The sequence below is a fragment of the Gallus gallus genome, chromosome 2 (genome assembly GCF_016699485.2).
Source record: "Gallus gallus isolate bGalGal1 chromosome 2, bGalGal1.mat.broiler.GRCg7b, whole genome shotgun sequence".
In the NCBI taxonomy this organism is placed as follows: domain Eukaryota; kingdom Metazoa; phylum Chordata; class Aves; order Galliformes; family Phasianidae; genus Gallus; species Gallus gallus.
The window spans coordinates 73,390,755-73,409,671 of NC_052533.1; the positions used below are offsets into that span (position 1 = coordinate 73,390,755).

The 18,917-nt window shown below is 37.6% G+C and overlaps 1 protein-coding gene and 1 long non-coding RNA gene across 5 annotated transcripts in view; one reads left to right on the top strand and one right to left on the bottom strand.

Moving 5' to 3' along the window:
- Positions 1 to 18,917, top strand: part of LOC121109776 — a 72,081-nt gene that overhangs the window by 20,708 nt on the left and 32,456 nt on the right. The gene's annotated exons all lie outside the window — the stretch shown is intronic.
- On the bottom strand, positions 421 to 4,304 carry LOC124417691. Of its 2 annotated transcripts, none has more exons than XR_006937323.1 (2): positions 4,184 to 4,304; positions 421 to 2,356 (listed from the first exon to the last, which is right to left on the bottom strand). XR_006937323.1 is itself a non-coding variant. In XM_046934425.1 (2 exons), exons 1-2 carry the CDS (start codon positions 4,199 to 4,201, stop codon positions 1,999 to 2,001), a joined length of 393 nt encoding a protein of 130 aa, XP_046790381.1. In that variant the 5' UTR covers positions 4,202 to 4,304; the 3' UTR covers positions 421 to 1,998. The 2 variants fall into 2 exon arrangements, 1 of the variants encoding a protein (XP_046790381.1); XM_046934425.1 differs by having other exon boundaries at positions 421 to 2,373.

Consider the following 18,917-nt stretch of genomic DNA (forward strand, 5'->3'; position numbering starts at 1 on the left):
GTTAGATTGCAGTGTTTATTGTTTACAAAACCTAATACATACAAATATACACAAATATAGGAAGTCTTCTAAACATAGAAGATTCACACTTTAAAACATTCTACTTTCTATTGTGTTTGCATAGAGTTCATATATCAAGATCAATCACCACAAATGAATGATTTCTAGATGGATTTCTGTAGCTATGGACTTGTCCTCATACATTGTTGGAATCAAAGAAATCCTGCCACAGACATTCTGAAGAATGCTGGTCATTTTACTATACTGATAAATTAGGGCATAGAACAGTATAATTTGTATGTATTATCCTACAGAATAATAGAGAATTAGAGTAACTACTTCTTAGTCACTGTCTGGATTAAACCTGTGAGGGAGTGGTTTACTTAATGTATTTTAACTTACATAAGTCATTCAGAATGTAATAGCTCCTATTTATTTCCATGAAAACTGCAACAGATTCAAAGAGCATAATTACATGATATTATAGAGGAAATTCTCAACTACAAAACACTATTTTTCAACATAGTCACCATCATTAGGCAATTTGCTCTTCATCTTTTGATGTGACAACTGTGCATTGCTGTGTGGAACATGGTTTGTCTTTCACATTACTGCAACCATGGCACCATCTGCTTCAGCTCTCACATGCACTGTTTTGGTCTCAACAGTCATTGATTAATGTCAGTGGATGTCATTTTTTCCACATGGAGGAATTCAGTGACACACCTTTGCCTCATATGCACCACTGTGTCAGACACCACTTTTGTCAGACTTCCCCTCTGCTGCCACTTGTCACACAGCAACAAAATGTAACAGAATATTGGTGGTAAGGTTTAGCCTCTTCACTGACATATCACCAATATCCACCTCTGACATTATGAGCAAACATAATAAAATAGGAGAATCACTTTCAAAGCAGCACTCACATGGTTTTAAGAGCTTGACATGCAGAAAAAAAAGAAAAAGAGAAAAAAAAATGGGTTTTAACTTTATAAATGAAAATAATTAATATGTAAAGCAGCTATTTCCCATGAAGCAAAACAAGACATACATTACTATAAATGTGTTGGATTTTACTTCTATCAGTGACTCATAAATCACTGTGCATTTGCTCCTCTCTGAATGTATATTTATTAGCAATACATGTAGGTGGAACATTATATCAAAGTCTACAGTTGCGGAAAGGTATTCAAAAGGTACAATGAATTCCTATATGTTAATATGATTTTAGTGTATTTTTAGCATTCTACATATTCTTAATTACATAGAACAAATGTTGTATGGATATTTCAGAATTCTGAGCTACAAAATCTCCAAAGCGTGCAGAGATTAGGAGAGGGGGGTAGTTGAATAAAAAGGTGTTGCATGTAGTCTCCGTTCGCTCGTCCGGTGTTCGTCCTCTGTCCACATGTAGGGCTTACTGCTGGGCGAAACCGACCCTTTACCAGGTCGGGGCCAGATGCTCACCCAGACCCCAGGAGTAAGTGAGGCAAATGGCGTTTATTCACTACTAAACACAGCTTATATACATTTTACCTAGATAACCGTGCTGTCATGTCCCACTCTGATTAGTTCACACCAGATAACATTGTGCCTTATTTGGCCGTTTCCACATTCTTTTATCATCCTTCTTCTTCTCCTGTTTTCTCTGCAACAAGGTCAGCACGATAGCACTATCTCTCTATGTTTAGGGAGAGGCCTGTCCCGTACATCCCGTGCCCCCGCAAGACGCCTACTACAACATCTCCCCCTCCCTAAGCTAAATACTACTTACACACACACCTAACCCGTACATCGCGAAGCAGCGCAAAACGCCTAATCCTAAATATATTTCAGCACACTATTCCTACTATTTTCTACTACAGTTCTTAAGCAATCATCAGAGCAACAGGGAATTCTTTTCCGTGCTCGGCCAAGCCTTGCCCCGTTACAGCACGAACGCAACAACCTAAACCCCTCTATAATTTTTCACGCAATCTATGATACTCAATGTGATAGTCAAAAGTCTTGTCCATCATTCGTTGAAGGCAAGCATCCTACAAAGCATGGAAGACGGATTAGAATACACACAAAGATTGCAAATCCTACTGCGAGAGCTTTAAGCAATTGCTTTAACCATGAACCCGTTCCCCCAAACAGTCCGTCCAGCCAGCTTTCAAAGGGATCACGCTCTTCTTTAATTTTCTGCATATGTTCTTGTGTCCATTGTAGTTGTTTGTGACACTCTGTAATCGCCATGGACACCATAAATATCAGCAACATCGGAAGTGTCAGCGTTGCAGGTGTAGTGCTCCTCTTGACGAGTGGTTCTTGATCCCATCGTCTGTCCCTCAGTTGTTCTGGAGTTGGCTTCGGTCTGCCAACGAAGAATTTCTGTAGAAAACTCGCACCTAGACTCAGTTTTTGCAGATATGCTACTTATATCTGGTATTACTTTTCGCGATGGTACCCACAGAATTTCCCAGATTCATGATATTTAACTGCTGCATACCCGACCACGGATACCCTTTAGCAAGCCCTTCCTGTGATCAGGAGGCCCTGACTGGCCTCCCCCACAGGGGCATTGTGCTCTAACATGGCCATACTGGCCGTATCGGAAACGCAGCCCTTGCTGCTGCAGCGATCTTTGCTGCCGCGGGCCAACAGCTACGACAATAGCTGTGACTAGCCTTTCATTAGTTAAATGAACCACCTTGAGCTTATCTAAGACATACTGAATAACTTCTCCCGAGCTATTAAGCGTACTTCGGCCGGCTCCCGAGGTATTAAGCGTACTTCGGCCGGCTCGCAGCAATGCCTTAACATTGTCATGCGATTTCTGCTGCAAGTAGTCAATGATCACTGGCCCTTGGGCCGGTACCAGGAGATCAGACCCCTCTGCAGCAGCTAAAAGCCTGTCTGTAAAGCTTTGAAAGGATTCATTCGGGCCCTGGGTAATATCTGTGCACGGAGTAGGTGGTTCGGCCTTATGCACAAGTTTATTAAACGCTTCCACCACTGCATCTGTGGCTGCTATTAGCTCCCCTGGCCTTAGTCTCGCTAGCTGGCCCTGGGGCGAAGCCACTCCCACGGCCTTCCCTGAAAGCCGCTGTATTCCGGTCCCATGCAGGGAGCGGTGCGGGCCGACCCCTGTCGCCCCGGCACGGCCCCCCAACTCGGCCACCCAGTCCGTCTCCCATAACGTATATTGAACCAGCCTGAGCACCGTACGCATTAAGTTTGTGATGTCACGGGGGAAGAGAGGCCCCAGTGCAGCCAAAGTTTGTAGTGCATTTAATGTCAGAGGCGATTTCAGGCCTCTTTTATCCATAAATTCCACCAGGCGCGTAACACCCCCGGGGTCAGGCGGCACCCATTCGGGACCACGATCACTCACAATTACCCGGAATGCCTCTGGAACTATACCCTTTCCCAAAGCCTCCGATCTAATCCCATTCCAGTCCGTCATTTGATCCCTCCCCCTGCACTCAAAGCCAGTCCCTTCTTTCTCCTCTACACTATCACTCGCACTACCGCCCCTGGGAGAGACCAGAGACAGTAGGCTATGCCCCCTGTCCGCATTGGACGGACCTTTTGTCTGGTCCCTCCCCATGTGGGCACTAAGTTGATCCTGCCCATGTAGATCACAGCTTCCTCCGCCCCCTTGTGTCAGGTAACACTGACGTAATTCTGATAAAGGATACAACGTTCCGCCTGAGGGGTGTGGATACGGGGGAGGGGGACGAGACAACGAACTTTCACTCTCTTGTTGTTTGTCTTCTTTTGAACTGAGCGCGGTCTGCTCAGCCGGCGCCATCCCGCCAACGGTCATTGGCGGCTCCGTCTCCTCTCGGCCCCTGCAAGAAACTGCTCCCGAACCCCCATCGGACCCGACCGGGTCCTGTGTCTCACCTCCTCCGCTGAGACCCAAAAGGTATCGAGCCTCTGCCAATACCTTTCCCTCAACTCTGGCCGCTTTAAGGGCTCCTAATATCAGTCCCCACGTTTTAAGTTCCGTAGCCTTCTGACTGGCCATGGCGCGCTGGCATAGCGCCGAGGTGAGCAAGTCCCACCTACTCGAATCCAAAACGTAGCGGGGAGAGTCCAGCTCCCCCAGCTCATTTAATAGCGACAAAACTGCCGCGATCTCCTTCCGGGAAGGAGCAGATTTTCCACAGTAGTCCTTACAAAACTGCACAAGTACCTTAATGACTTGGTCCATTGTTACGTATGCGACCTGCCGCCACCTCGCAGGCTCTTAACCGCAATACGTCTTCCGTGCGCGACCTGCCGCCACCTCACAGGCTCTTCTCCGCGTCACGGGCACGCCGGGCAGCCACCCTCAGCAGACAGATCACGTCGGGGTCACCACTTGTTGCATGTAGTCTCCGTTCGCTCGTCCGGTGTTCGTCCTCTGTCCACATGTAGGGCTTACTGCTGGGCGAAACCGACCCTTTACCAGGTCGGGGCCAGATGCTCACCCAGACCCCAGGAGTAAGTGAGGCAAATGGCGTTTATTCACTACTAAACACAGCTTATATACATTTTTACCTAGATAACCGTGCTGTCATGTCCCACTCTGATTAGTTCACACCAGATAACATTGTGCCTTATTTGGCCATTTCCACATTCTTTTATCATCCTTCTTCTTCTCCTGTTTTCTCTGCAACAAGGTCAGCACGATAGCACTATCTCTCTATGTTTAGGGAGAGGCCTGTCCCGTACATCCCGTGCCCCCGCAAGACGCCTACTACAACAAAAGGGAGAACTCAGGACAATGGTTTAGATATGACTTTATTTCAGTTTGTTACATTAAACACAGAACATGTTTGAAATGAAGGTTTGGAATGTATTTCCACGTGGTTGCTTGTGATGACAAAAATAAGCAAATGGTAGATGTGCATAAAATGAGGACAATTTGATTAGCATAATATGGACAGCCCTCCAAGTCCAGGATATTGTAGGCATGTAGCAAAATCTTATCCATAGGAATTATAATTTTTAATAGCATAAAGAAATTTTAGTTTTGTATTTTCTGCAAAGGATCAAATAATCCCAAAGCAAACTATTTGCATTTACTGCTTAACCTGTACTTACTACTTCTGCGAGAGCTTTCCTACCTGTATGCTTTAATTTATATAGATAAGCTTTTCTTATAGCACACACAGGTGATCTAAACTCAAAGTTCTAACTTGAGCCTTTCATTTTTATATATGCTGTACCTACATAAAGGTACTCAGCTACCTAAACCATCTGTAACTTAAAAATGGTTAGTATAAAACATAACAAATACTGATGTATAAAATCCACATAAAATAACAGTTCAAAATGCCTATAAAGGATACAGATGAAGAAATTCAAACAAAAATAACTGCTTAGATTAGTTACCTCAAAAATCCTTTCTTATCCTCATTCAGTTACCATGCTGTCCTCCAAATATCTTTTTTTTTTTTTTTTTTTTTTTTTTTTCTTTCCTGGAAGAGTATGAACAGATTTCAAGCTTTGTCCCAGATTTAACTACTATGAAGTCTACCAGAAACCTCCTGGAAGGAAAATCCATCTCCTGCATCACTTTAATTAGAGGACATCTTCAGTAATACTTATCCAACTGCCTTTGGGTTCATGTGGCAAACACTGACTTAAAGAAGGTTCTCATTTAAAGACTTTTCAGCTCCATAACTTCAAAAGAGAGCTTGATCAATCTTTTAATTTCAGCAAACACTACTATATATTTCCATGGAATCTACAACCAATACAAACACAGTAATACTGCTTAATAGAGCAGATTCTCAGCTGCAAAACACTGTTTTTCAATAAAAATCATCACCCAGCCCACAGCAGGGGGTTTGGAACTAGACAATCTTTGAGGTCCCTTCCAATCTAAGCCATTCTATGATTTTATGATTCTGTGAATATAGTTACAACCACTAGCTATGCATTTTTGCCAGCAATGAACAAGAGCTGCATGCCGTGCTTGTAAAAATCTGCACCAGTACAGGTGATCTACCATCACCACTGCTGAAATGCACCACCCATAGTCTTAGTGTGCTCATGTCTGTGAGAAACATGCTCAAGATCAAAAATTTCTAATCAGGCAGAGATCTCTGTGAAGAGCAATTTATTCATTATTGCAATAATGGGCACACACCCCCTATTGACAAGGGAGAAATTGTGCAACTTAGTCAGTAAAATCCATCCCGTTATATACCCTGGGTTCAATGCAGGTAAAGCCTCTCCTCGCACTCATTAGTTGAGCATCTCAGGCTCACAGTCTTCCAGCTCTGTTGCTACATTACACTTCCATAGGTATGTTTACACTTCCATAGCTACGGTTATACTTCCATACAATGTCTATTACCAACCCATTGTCTTTGGGAATGTTCTGGACTTTCTGTAGCGATAGGAGGACTATCACTCATTCTGTCTCTCCTTTATCCTAGTGCCTATGCCAATTCTACCTAGGTCGGAATGCCCCAGTCTCAACTTCACTCTGTTCAGGAGCTTTCTTTGTGAAAGACAACTTATCCTATGCTATATACAGAAATACTGGAAATTTCCACTGCAAAAACACAATCTATCTCTCACATGTCCACTGTTTGGTCTCCATCAACATTCACCAAGTGTTAATGAATGTCAGTTAGTCTCATTTCTTCCACAAGGAGGAATTAAATGACATACTTTTGCTTCATATGTACTTCCATATCAGATGGGATGGCAAAAGGAGGATAAAAAAACATAAAACTAGTGGAATATTTGACCTAGTTTTTGTGAATTTTGGGTATCAATGTCTGGTTCAATTGAAGTGATTGAAATTCTTAGTGAGTTCTCAAGGTCTTCATTAAGAGGTTTTGATGAAATTTTACTCTTCTTGTGCTTCATACTTGAAAATAATTGTTCACGAATATGCATATTATCAAAAAGAAATGACATGAATGAGATGTTATGGTGAAGTTAGGGATCTTCTCTAGTAAAAGAGGTCTTACAAAAGTCTGGCAAACAGACATATTCAACTCAGAGAAAAAATTGATTATCTGTTTGCAACTCTATATGTTCCATTTGAAAATTCTCGGGTTAATTTATGTCAACTGAAAACAGAATCACAAATATATATAAAAAAAAATATTGATTTTTTTTCAGAAATCTTGAAACATACTCTCAAACTCCTTTATCAAAACAGAAGGTATGGATGCTTATTTTTTGCTGTTCATAGGACTGTATTTAGTCAATGCATCAAAATGTATGTAAGCATTTGCGATAATTTGAGTTAGCATTGCACCTTCTCCTTGACCTGGTTTCAGCTCAAACAGTGTTAATAGGACACTGCTGTTTGGTTGTTGCTGAGCAATTGATGTGCACTCAGGGCTGGGCTGTAGCCCAGCTCAAGCCGCCTCATGAAGAAGAGCTGCTGTCCTGGGCTAGCAGTTGAGAATTGAAACAAGAAAATTTCACTGCACCTGCCCTCATCACCGTACCTCTACTCATCAGAGTAGAGAATGATGAGAAATGAAAGAACCTATTTATGAGGAAGCAAAGTGAAGGCAAATGGAACAGACCAATAAGTCAGCCTAAGGCACAGTTGTTTGCAGTGCCAAATGTATTATGTTTGAAAGTCATTTAATTAGAGAGTAGAAGAGTTTAGTGTTTATAGTAAAATACTGTTCAGGTACCTGCCTTGAATAAATGGTCTCAGTGTCCAGATTTGCAAGGTAGAGAGCATCAAGAAAAGAGATATTTTCGAAAAAGAAATGATTTGCTTTTAGCATAAGGACTTCCTGAAAAGTAGGAAATACAGTAGTTATCAAACGATTATATCCCTCAGATGTTATTCTGTGTTGTTTTCTCTTCTAAAACAAAAACAAAAGTTATTAGCTATACTAGGCCTGTTGACATGGAGCTAATTTTCTTCATAGTAGCCTGAGTAGTGATGTTTTTTAGACTTCTGGTAAGAACAAAATTAATACACAAAACATTTAGCTATTTCCAAACAGTCTTGAACAAAACCATGGTCTTCTGTGCTTCTCATTCTAACCTCAGGGAGAAGGCTAGGGTTTGGCAAGAGGATCAGCAATAAAACCAGGTGGGCAGATTTTCCAAAGTAGTTGTTCCTCAGAGAGTAGCTAGAGATTGGTCTGCTGGTGATGTATGATTGCTTTTGCATTGATTAGGTTTTCTTTTTTTCTTCTGTTTTTCCCTTTCACTCGTTAGACTATCTTTATCTTGACCCACTGTGAGGCAGTGAGAGGCTAGTAGGTGTGTAATTGCTGGCTGGGGTCAGTTCACAATACTGGCAAAGCTGCTGAAATTGGCTGGAACAGCTAACACAGTGAAGAAATAGATGAGAAGAAAAAGTCACGAGTGAAGCACTATGAAGCACAGCTAGCAAAAGATATATGATGCATAATTAGTGGGAGCAGTGAGTGGAGGGAATAGTTATGTGAAGCATGGATATGCAGACGAGAAGCAGAGAAATGAGAATCACAGAACGTCAAGCAGAGAAACTAGCAGCAGGAGAAGCAGCAAAATCAGAGCTAGGTGGGATCAATACACTATCTCATCTTAAATGAAGTCTTACCACCCATCAAGACTTGAAAAAATTTGAACAGTGAGTGCCAATTATTACAGGTGAGAAAAAGCAAGTAGCTGACCTAGCAGTTTCCTCCCCTGAAGAAAACAGTAAATTACTTTTGGTACAGTTATTATTTAAAAATTAAGTAACAGTAGTCTGTTTACATAGAGTTTTCTTGCTACCATTTAATAAAAATGTATTTATTAAATACTTGATTTCCATTTCATAGCTGCTTGATATCCTTCACTGTAGAACACACTTTTTTGTTTCAATTACTTTAACTTCAATGTAGGTAGCTCTGAAAGTAATGTTTCCTATTTATTTTCATGGAAATGACAACGCATACAAAGACCACAACGACACTGTCTGGTAGAGCAAATTGTCAGCTACAAGGTACTGTTTTTCAACGTGGCACCTCCAGAAGTGAACTACTGTTTTCACTGCTGCTGAAATGCACCACACACCTCCCCACTGGATTCACATCCACTCTTTGGTCTCCATAAACATTCAACAAGCATCAGTGAATGTCAATGGCTGCAGTGTTTTCTGCATGGATGAATTCAGTTCCACACTTTTCCTTCATATTCACCTCCACGACAAAATCCATTTTATCAGACTACCTCTCTACTACCATCTGTCACACAGCAACAAAATGTAAAGGAATAATGGCAGGTAGGCTAAATCCTACTGCCATACCACCAACATCTGCCTCTGAAGTCATGAGCCAAAATAATAAAATACGATGCATTACTTTCAGAGCAGCCCTCCTATGGAGGACTATCGACTGTTGAATTTATACTAACTGAGGTGCAGAAAAGAGCAAGAAGGCCAATAAAAAAATTAAAGGAACTTGGCGTGATCAACAACACAAAAGGCCGAGGAAATAATAGAATCATTCTATGCAAGTAAATTGGGATGCAAAAACCAGAGAGAAAGAGATAATTCAGCTAAACAAAGAGGCTGGCAGAAGAACAAGCTGTGAATAAATCAAGCTGGTAACTAGAAGCAAGCTCTCAATCGCTGAGAGCGTGAGGGTATGAAACATCTCCCCCAGTAGGTGAGGTTGGACCCAGGCCAACTAGCACCAACAGTTTTCCATTCCATTGCAGGACATGATCCCCTATGCACTGTATCTGCAGAAAGATTAACTTTTTCCTCTGAGTTTGTCAGCTTTTTTCTTGTCTGGTAAGCAACTGAATCTTTAGTCTATCTTGCTCAGTACTGTATTGTAAGGCTGGTTTGGGAAGAATGGAGGAAAAAAAAATTCTTAAGTATTCCTCTCAATAACCTTACCACAGAGCTTTAGCTTCCACTACCAAAATATAGGGATTTCTGAGATCTAGTATTACAACAGCATTTCACCACCATGCCATTGCACAGGCTTCTGTACCACTCATCTATAACTCCTGCTATTTGCTGTGCAAAACCATGCCCCTCACTACTGATGCTGTCACGGGAACTAGCAGGGAGCAATAGGGAATCCACCAGTGGAGGATAAGTGGTTGAGAGAGTCTTCCAAAGATCACTTTCTAGATCAAAGTTTAAACAGCTTAATAAATAGCAGCATCCACCAACTTCCACTCTGGACACACCAGCAGGGAAATTGTCCAGGAAAGGCTAGAGTGTTCTTCCCTACCACAGTTATTTTAGCATTATGAATTTAGCTTTTTCAATATTTTACTGAAGAAAAAAAAAAAAATTGAAACCTCAGGTAAAACTTATCTATCCATTCTCCTTCCATCGTATAGTGCTACTCCAGCTGGCCTATCACATAAAAGGATAAAACAGGCATTTAACTCAGGAGACCAAAAGAAAGAGGAAATGTAACATTTCATTGATACTACAAATCCCAAAGAGAAAGTAATAGCCTAAACTGCCTGTACTTGAGATGCTTTAGCCCATGTTTCTTCTGAGCACAACCTGAAAAATGGTTCTGTTTATTTTATCTTATCACATTAGCCTGGTATTACTTTTTGCTCATAACCATCCAGACATGTTTGGCATTTAACATATGCTATTTTGGAAAAGATTCTAATCTGCTAAATAAGTTTTAGGCTTATCTGACAAGGCATTTTTCTTGCATACTGCTATCCGCAGATGGTGTGATGAAAGATTAAAATAAAATAAAAAAAGTATCTCTTCCTTGCCTACAAGCAGCTCCCACTCCACTTATCTTAGCAGTTACAAGGTAGGATGTCAAAATTGGCATAAGAGCTTTTGATCTCTAAATTGTGAATTTTCTATTGAAGTTCATACATAATTTTATTTTAAAACTATATGTAGAAGAGATATATACAATTGCATTGTAAATTACAGATTCAATTAGTTGTTCAGGGAAAGGAGGCTCTTTCTTTAAAAATGGAGGAAGCAAAAAAAAATTTTTTTAAGCCAAAAAAAATAGCCTAGGGATATTGTGACCATTTCAGGCAGCAGGCAGCCTCAACAGTTCTAGCAATTAGGCTTGTCAAAATCCCCTCTCAGAAACTCCTGCAGCTCTAGCAACAGCAAGTGCCAGCAGGCAGCTGTGTTCCCAGAGACTGTGAACATAAACCCAGCAGAAGACAACTAGGTAGTGCTTTGTGGATGATGAAGGAAGTCAGACAGATGTACTCCTTAATAAACTACTTCTGTGAACTAAGAGCTGCAGGGAGCTCAAGCTTTTATGTTTTTATTTGCATAATGGCCAGCGTAGGTTCTCATTTCACAAAAGGAAATGGACTTCCCTGCCTGGAGCCACTGTAGTCTGAATCAATTACCCCATCACACATGTGGCACACTTAATATCATTACCCCTTCTAAAAAACTGTATCTTGTCAGAAGCTCAGCAGTAGAGTAGGTGGACTTGCTATAGATCAACTAAAGATTTGCGGAGGTGTGAACAAAATTGGTGAGGTTCCTTGGAAATTGAAAATTAAAAACTCAATTTCTGTCTATTTATCCAACATCTTACTTAACTGCAACAAAGTGCAACTCAACTAGCTTAGGCAAACATCTCCAACTACATTACAAATGTGTACAGAAAGAGATGTAGACAGTATATTAACCTAGAACATCAGCCATTTCCGAACAACTGCTCCTAATCACACTCTGAATTCAGTGCAAATACAAGATAATAGAGTCCTTTCTCTTTTTAATCGAATGAAGGTTCTCTGTGTTCAAAAATAAATAAAAACACATCTATCTATTTCAGCTCTACATGTAAGTGTGCTAAGACAGTCTAATTATTCTTTCTTTCCACGTCCAGCCCAAGATTGCCTATGTCTCTCAGTGCAAACTTTGGAACAATTTTTATGCATGGGCCACTGTAGCTGCAAAAAACACTGCTTTGGTACAATCCTTTCTTTAAAAATCTTGATAGTTAAGTATAGTAGATTATTTAGATTTCAATTTCTCATGTTCTTGTTCTTAACAATCGTTAATTCATAGCAATAATTAAATGATACATATCATTATTTCAAAAAGCTAGTGGAAAATGTGAAGATATTCTAAGGAAAATAGACAACACTAATTGAGTAAATGTTGAGTGATGATACTGAAATTTATTTTCTAATATTCATTCTTAGAATAAATAAATAAATAAAAACATAGTGATTCAATTATATTCATACATTCTTTAAAGTTACTTAGAAGGAGTGTTCATACAATTGTGCTGTGAAAATTTCATGCTTGGGGAAGATCTGCTAACTGTTGGAGAAGTTGTACTGCAAGTATACATCACAAGAACATGCTTTCAAAATGAGATTTTAAGCTGCATTCAAGGCTTATCCTCTTAATAGCTATAAGAGACTTAGAGTATCCAGAAGTCCTAAGCTGAGAGTAGAGCTGCTTTAATTTGCTGCATCAGTGCCTAGTGTAAGTGATTCAGGCCTGGCTGTTGTTTTCCCCTTCCAGTGTCTCTAACTTACTCAACAGGTAGTTGAGTAAGAGAAGAGAAAAACATTTCTACTGTCAAAAGTAAAACCACTCCTAAGAAGTAATCCTAGATCTATGCTCTGATCCGAAGATCTACCCCTTGAAATTAGTGGGTGATTAAACTACCAAACAGGCCTTAAAGGCACTGCAGAGTCTTCAGGCTATTTCTAAGATACACAATAAAAAAAAGACAAAGAATAGACTCAAGCTCCACTACATTTAAGCTTGCAGCATGGAACAGTCACCAAACTTTGAATGTTTCAGATAAAATAACAGGATGATGATATTCTGATCTGCATCTTGAAGTATATTGCAATTAGTATTTATGAATAAATAAGAAGTTAATCCAGCCAGCTTCATACTTTTCTTCATCTTGTACTGAAAAGGACTCATTTTACTGCAATTTGCAGATGAAGGCTGTCACCATTCAACCACAGGCATAAACTCCACTGGTTAAGACAACAGTCTTAGCATGTTCTTGTCACATTCAAAGTGCCAAGTGGGAAAGAAAGAAGAAAAGATTTCAACAGGTTTTCTGTTCATCATTTTCTCTATCCTCTGTGCATATGGATACGAAAATAAAATTTTCCTCCCTACCATTCCTTCTGCTTTCTGAATCAACTGTTAAACAGCATTTAAGCAGACAGAGGCTAGTGGACTCTTGAAACAGGTCATCCTGAGTCCCTATCTCATAATCATCATCCATGCTACAGTAGTATCTCACATAACTTCGGACAATGGTATGAGTGTAAAAATGGGATAAACAAAGCAATTCTAATATCTTTAACACAGACTAAGTACACCTTTAAGGACACAAAAGAGACTAATAGTTATCTCAAGATGTAGGGCTCACAGCCAGTGCTGTTTAATGTTCAATCAGCAAACACAAATCAGAAATTCTAAGCTGTCAGTCTTGGCCAGGGATGTACAACAATGTTGGAGCCTTGGCAAAACACTCTATACTCAAATTGAAAGAAAATGAAAGCTTTTTCTTCTGAAAACTGCAGGTAATTAGTCAAAGAATCATTCCACCTTGCTTGCACTACTAATGAAACTTACACATAAGAACAACAAAATAAAAGCTACAGCGGATGTAAGCCTTTGAAGAATCTTTCTAGATATTTAAGAGTGACTTCAATGCCTCCCCTCAAATATGTTCATTTCAGATTGTTGCCACAAAATGAAGTTTTGTGGTGCATCTTCCCACAAATCAGTGAGAAAGAACATTTATTTCTGTTTATAAGCTTGAAGTCATTCCTCTAGAAGCAAAGAAAAATATATTATTTAACAGGTTCTAGTACAAAAAGAGAGAATAAATACATCAGGCCTTTGAAAAGAAATTCACTGTCATGCTCCACTGAAGTATCTAAACATGAGAAAGGATAATAATACAGGATCATGTTGTAGAAATGCTTGAAACATTCACCTCAATACCTGCACTATTTAGAAAAGAATAGGAAGAGAGGATAGGTTCAGCCACACAGAATGGAGAAGCACTCTGTGATGAAATTAAGTATTATTTTCTCTGCGTTTCCCTTGCTTGCCTTCACTTTTATCTTAGCTCAGTTTTTATGCAGACATACTTGTTTCTAACAAACACCAAGTTTACAAAGTCCTGAATGTTAATCAACTGTCTTACCCTCATTACGAGTTTCTATAAATGACTCATGTCATCATATATTATGAATATTAAATATCAGAAGATTTTACCTTGACTTAGGTTCTGGTAACCATTAATCCAAATTGAGGTATTAAGTGAACTGTTTATTATGGAATTCTTTTGGGGAGCATTATTTATTTAACTTTGTCATGTGTCCAAAGTTGTGTGAAATGAAGTGTAGGTAGAAATTAACAGAAAGTAATTCTGATAGTTAAGTCAATACTATAAATACATATATGTTATGATACATATAAATTACAATTACATTTATAATTATGTAATATCAATGACAGTAAGTCATCTATTAATATTTTAAACTATTTCATGAAGTTATGTTTCGTCTTTCTTTTAACTTGTTGAGACTAATTGGATCATAGAGTTCTTTAACTGGTATTTAGGTCTTGCCATGCATTTCCAACAGTATTATTTTTCACAGAGACATCCCAGAGCCCTGAACTGATAACTGTGTGGTGATATCTACACTAAAAATTAGTTAGCCTCTACCCCTCTTTTCTCCTTTCATCAATAGCTTAAAAATGTAATTTACTTTGTTTACTTCATAGTTAGACATCATCATAGAAGAGGAAATAGGAAACAGTTTAACAGTTTTTATTTATTTATTTATTTTTAATAGTATGAATTACAGACATTCATATACAAGAGATGAATAACTTGCACAGAACATGGAGGAAACCATGACTAATATTATAAAGTATCAAATGAATATTAAAGCCAAGAGGTTGAAAACAATAATAGATTATATTTTCTAATACATGAATATTTTTCTTCCTTTTTGAAATTTAACAAGAGACCAGAAATTTGAGTTCAGTTCAGTATTTTATTAAAGTAATTCAAATTTATTTACCTAAAACTTATTAAAATTAATTCAGTTGAAAAATGCACATATATGGCATTCAGCTGTGAGAATACTGGCCCTGACTTCGTCATGCAGCTTTTGAGCACCTATTTGCATGCATTCAAGCCTTTTGATTGTCAAAATTCCAAGATGAAACTAATGTTACATAGGCTGTTTTGAATCTTATATTATTTCTGTTCAAGAATTATTTTCCCAATTAAAAAAGAAGAAAAAAAAACAACATTATTAATAACATGATATTAAAGGGATTTAAAAACAATTTGCTTTACTGATTAGTATAAAATTGCTACCCTACATGGTAATTTAAGACAAAAAGGCTGAATTTACATAATTATATATACACATTATAACATAATGTATATACATAGTTATATATATACAAGTTTAGCAATGATACTGAAGATGTTAGAATGATCACTGCTTAAGATTTTTTTACTTGCTTGTTTGTTTTTTTAAGCTACAGTTATTAAGTTACAAATTACATACATTATCTAAAACCATTGTCTTATCAGGACCACTTTCCACTGTACATGGAAGAAATAATTCTGGAACTACTATCTGCAAAAAGGAGATAAATTTATCTGTATTTCTTTCCAATAGTTGAAAAAAAAAAAAAAATAGACACTGGGGGATTGTATCAATTTAACTCTCTGAAATCAGTATAAATGAATTATGTTGATTTAGCTTAATTTACTAACAAGCCAAACTAAAATGCTCTAATTCAGGAGAAGCATGGTTTTACCAATTTAACAAAGTCAATTTTGAAGCAGATTTAATAAAAAACAGTGCAATTTGCATTTGTGTGTAGAAAAAGCATATGAAAAAATATATGCTAGAAAGCATTAGGATCTGGCATAAAATATTTCATTTCCAGCATGGAAAGCAACACATATTCCAAGATTTTAGAAGTTCAAAATAACTCTAAAGAAATTCAAGTTCCATGTAGTAATGAGTATGAATTTTTCCATATTGTAACAATTTATAAAATGCAAGTGTGTGTGTGTGTGTGTGTGTGTGTGTGTTTGGAGGGGAATAGTTTGATTTGCTATCAAAAGCAATAATTATTTTTGGTTTTAAGATAGATTTCTAATTTCACTGAGATTTTCATACAATGTATGTGTATTATGTTTAGCATGAGCAAATATAGAAAAGTGTCATATGTATAGTGAAAAATCCAAATAAAAGGTTAGAAACATTAAAGCCTGCTGCAATCAGGTTTTGTATATGTGTGTGCTTTAACTTGCTCTAGTAAAATGAGACAATGACCATAGGCATTTTTGGTTAGAGAAATAAGCTCTTTTTTCATTGGCAGTACAATTCAGAAAATTGAAAGAGTTTCTGTTAAAAACAAAACAATTACACAGACACAGACACACACACACACACACACACATACAAACAAAACAATGTTACAGAGTTTTTGATGATATTAGGATAAGGAAAATATGACACTATTTTAAGAGAATCTTATAATAGAAACAGAGAAGTCTGTAGACTGAAATAAAAGTTTTATAAGAGCCTGTTTAACTGAGGGAAAGAAAATGGTAGATAGTCGGTGTTGTACATCATACTTGCTAAATGAAAGTGCTGGTGATCATTTAGCTGAAGTACCATCAATACGTGAAATACGTTTGAGCACATACTCAACTGGATTTATAATGACACATGATTAAAAAATCTTAAATAGAAAGAACGTCTCAGGTGTACACTGCACATAGCCAAAATATTTTAGAGTATATATTTCCCAATAAAAAACCATTTATAACATTGTCTCTGGGTACATCATTGCTTCTGGGCTATAACATGTTTGAATGTTTTACCTTCTTGGGTTTTTTTATGGGGAAAGGGACAGGACAAATTCATTACCAGCAGTGCTCTTCTTCTTGGAATACTTATGCTTTTAATAACAGAGTATAGGGGGAAAGCATACAGTAGAAATTCTTTTAGTAAATAGATTACTACACGTTCATAGATTACTACAAATTCAAAATGGATGTCCAGTTCTCCAAACTCTTACTTGTGAAAGTAATCCAATCACTGCAAAAAACATAAGTTAAGGCCTACAGTATTGAATGCAATGAACTACATATTGAGCATTCCTATACTGTAAACAGAAGGAGGAATCCCCAGATTAGTTCAGAGCATAATTCTCTGAACCACTATTTCATGTAATATTCCTAAATCTATTTTTAAGTGTCTTTAAATAATTAACAACAACAACAAAGCAAAAAAACCATAAACCCACCATAAAAATAAATACATAAATTATATACAGAAACACATATATTGAGGATAAATATGCAAGTAACAGTAAGTTTAGCTGGTTAAAAGACTTTTGCAACTCATTTTTCCACTTTGAGATTTATCTGATTTATTCAACAATAAGCAACCGACCTTTTAACAGAAAAGAGCTTTTATTTTTAGCATTCTAGGACATGACACTGATGTTATCAGACAATTAATTTTCATCTTAGCAGTACGTACAGTATCAGTATCATTACTACATGTTTTACAGACAAGAAACTGCACAAGATCGTATTTTGAAAGTAGAAAAGCACATAATTAAGAGATAACTTTGTGGTAAAACTTGGACAACAACCTAAATGTTTAAATTCATCATTGATTTCAATAAAAGCCAGACTCTGAGACATTTTCAAAGAGTTTAAGAACTATTTATTAACATTATTACTGGCTTGCAGATCCTTAGAAATTTCTCCATTAATGATTTCCACAGTAAGAGTTATCAATGTTGGGAGTTTTGAGATCTAACCAAGTCATGAATGTATGCAACCCATTTGTAATTCAAATACTTGAATTTGACAGTATTCATATTAACATTTCTCAATGTCTATGCTTTTACTATTTCACTATTAAAGTTCCCTACTCTAAAGCATGAGGTTAGTCACTTCAAAAAGAATATTCAGTAGAACTTGCCTTTTCATATAATGTATTTGTTAACGTAATTTCAGATTTGCCTTACAGCGTCACCTGTAATTCTTCTCTGAAGTATTCTTTCTTTCTTCTATGTGTTAAGCCAACAAGTGGTCACCACTGCTGTACACCTGTCTCAGCAAGGATGCAAAACATTTTTAAAATCAGTAAACATCAAACAAACAAACAAAGCAAAACAGACATCAGTGCAGCAGTGCTCCTCTGTATATAGTTTATTGGTCACTGAGAAAACAGAAACAGCTAGTCTATCAACTGTCTGAGAGCAATGAAATGCTGTCCTTGTTCACTCACGTTTCTAAAAAAAAAAAAAAAAAAGAGACAAAGAGCAAAACCAAAAACCAATAAGATAGAAAGGGAAACAACAACACCATCCCCCATACATAAGAAGCATCAAACCTGCAATATCAAGAACATTTACACAGTATTAACCAGTTCATCCACTTTTCTGTCTCTCCAATTTATTTTACGTGCTGGAAATCAGTGGATGAAGGCTATCAAATAAAGCACAAATGCCTTTTATAATGCCTTCTTCCACTTAAAGTAATGCTCAGCATGAATTATTTAAAGATTTTTAAAAGACTATCCTCTTGTGCCTATTTTCTCTCTTTCAGTGGAAATTTCTCATTCTTAAGGAGACATTCACATTTTTCTTAAGAAGTGGTCATGCTTTGTGAGAAATAATTGAACATAAGGTGTTTTGTTTAGCTCTAGCAATGTGGAGAGCACAGTAATACATATATTGAGAGCATCTTCCAGGTCACCCTGACTCTACAATAATGCAAACATCTAGAAATTGTAGACACTTCCATACAAAAGAATCCATAAATGTATGTGAAAATTTGGCAGTCATTTATTCAAACTGGTAATTATGCCTACCGTTACCTGATTTTTTTTGTACAAGCACAAAGCTTCATATATATATATATATATTTTTTTTTTTTTTCAAACACAATTTTATCACTGTCTGAAAT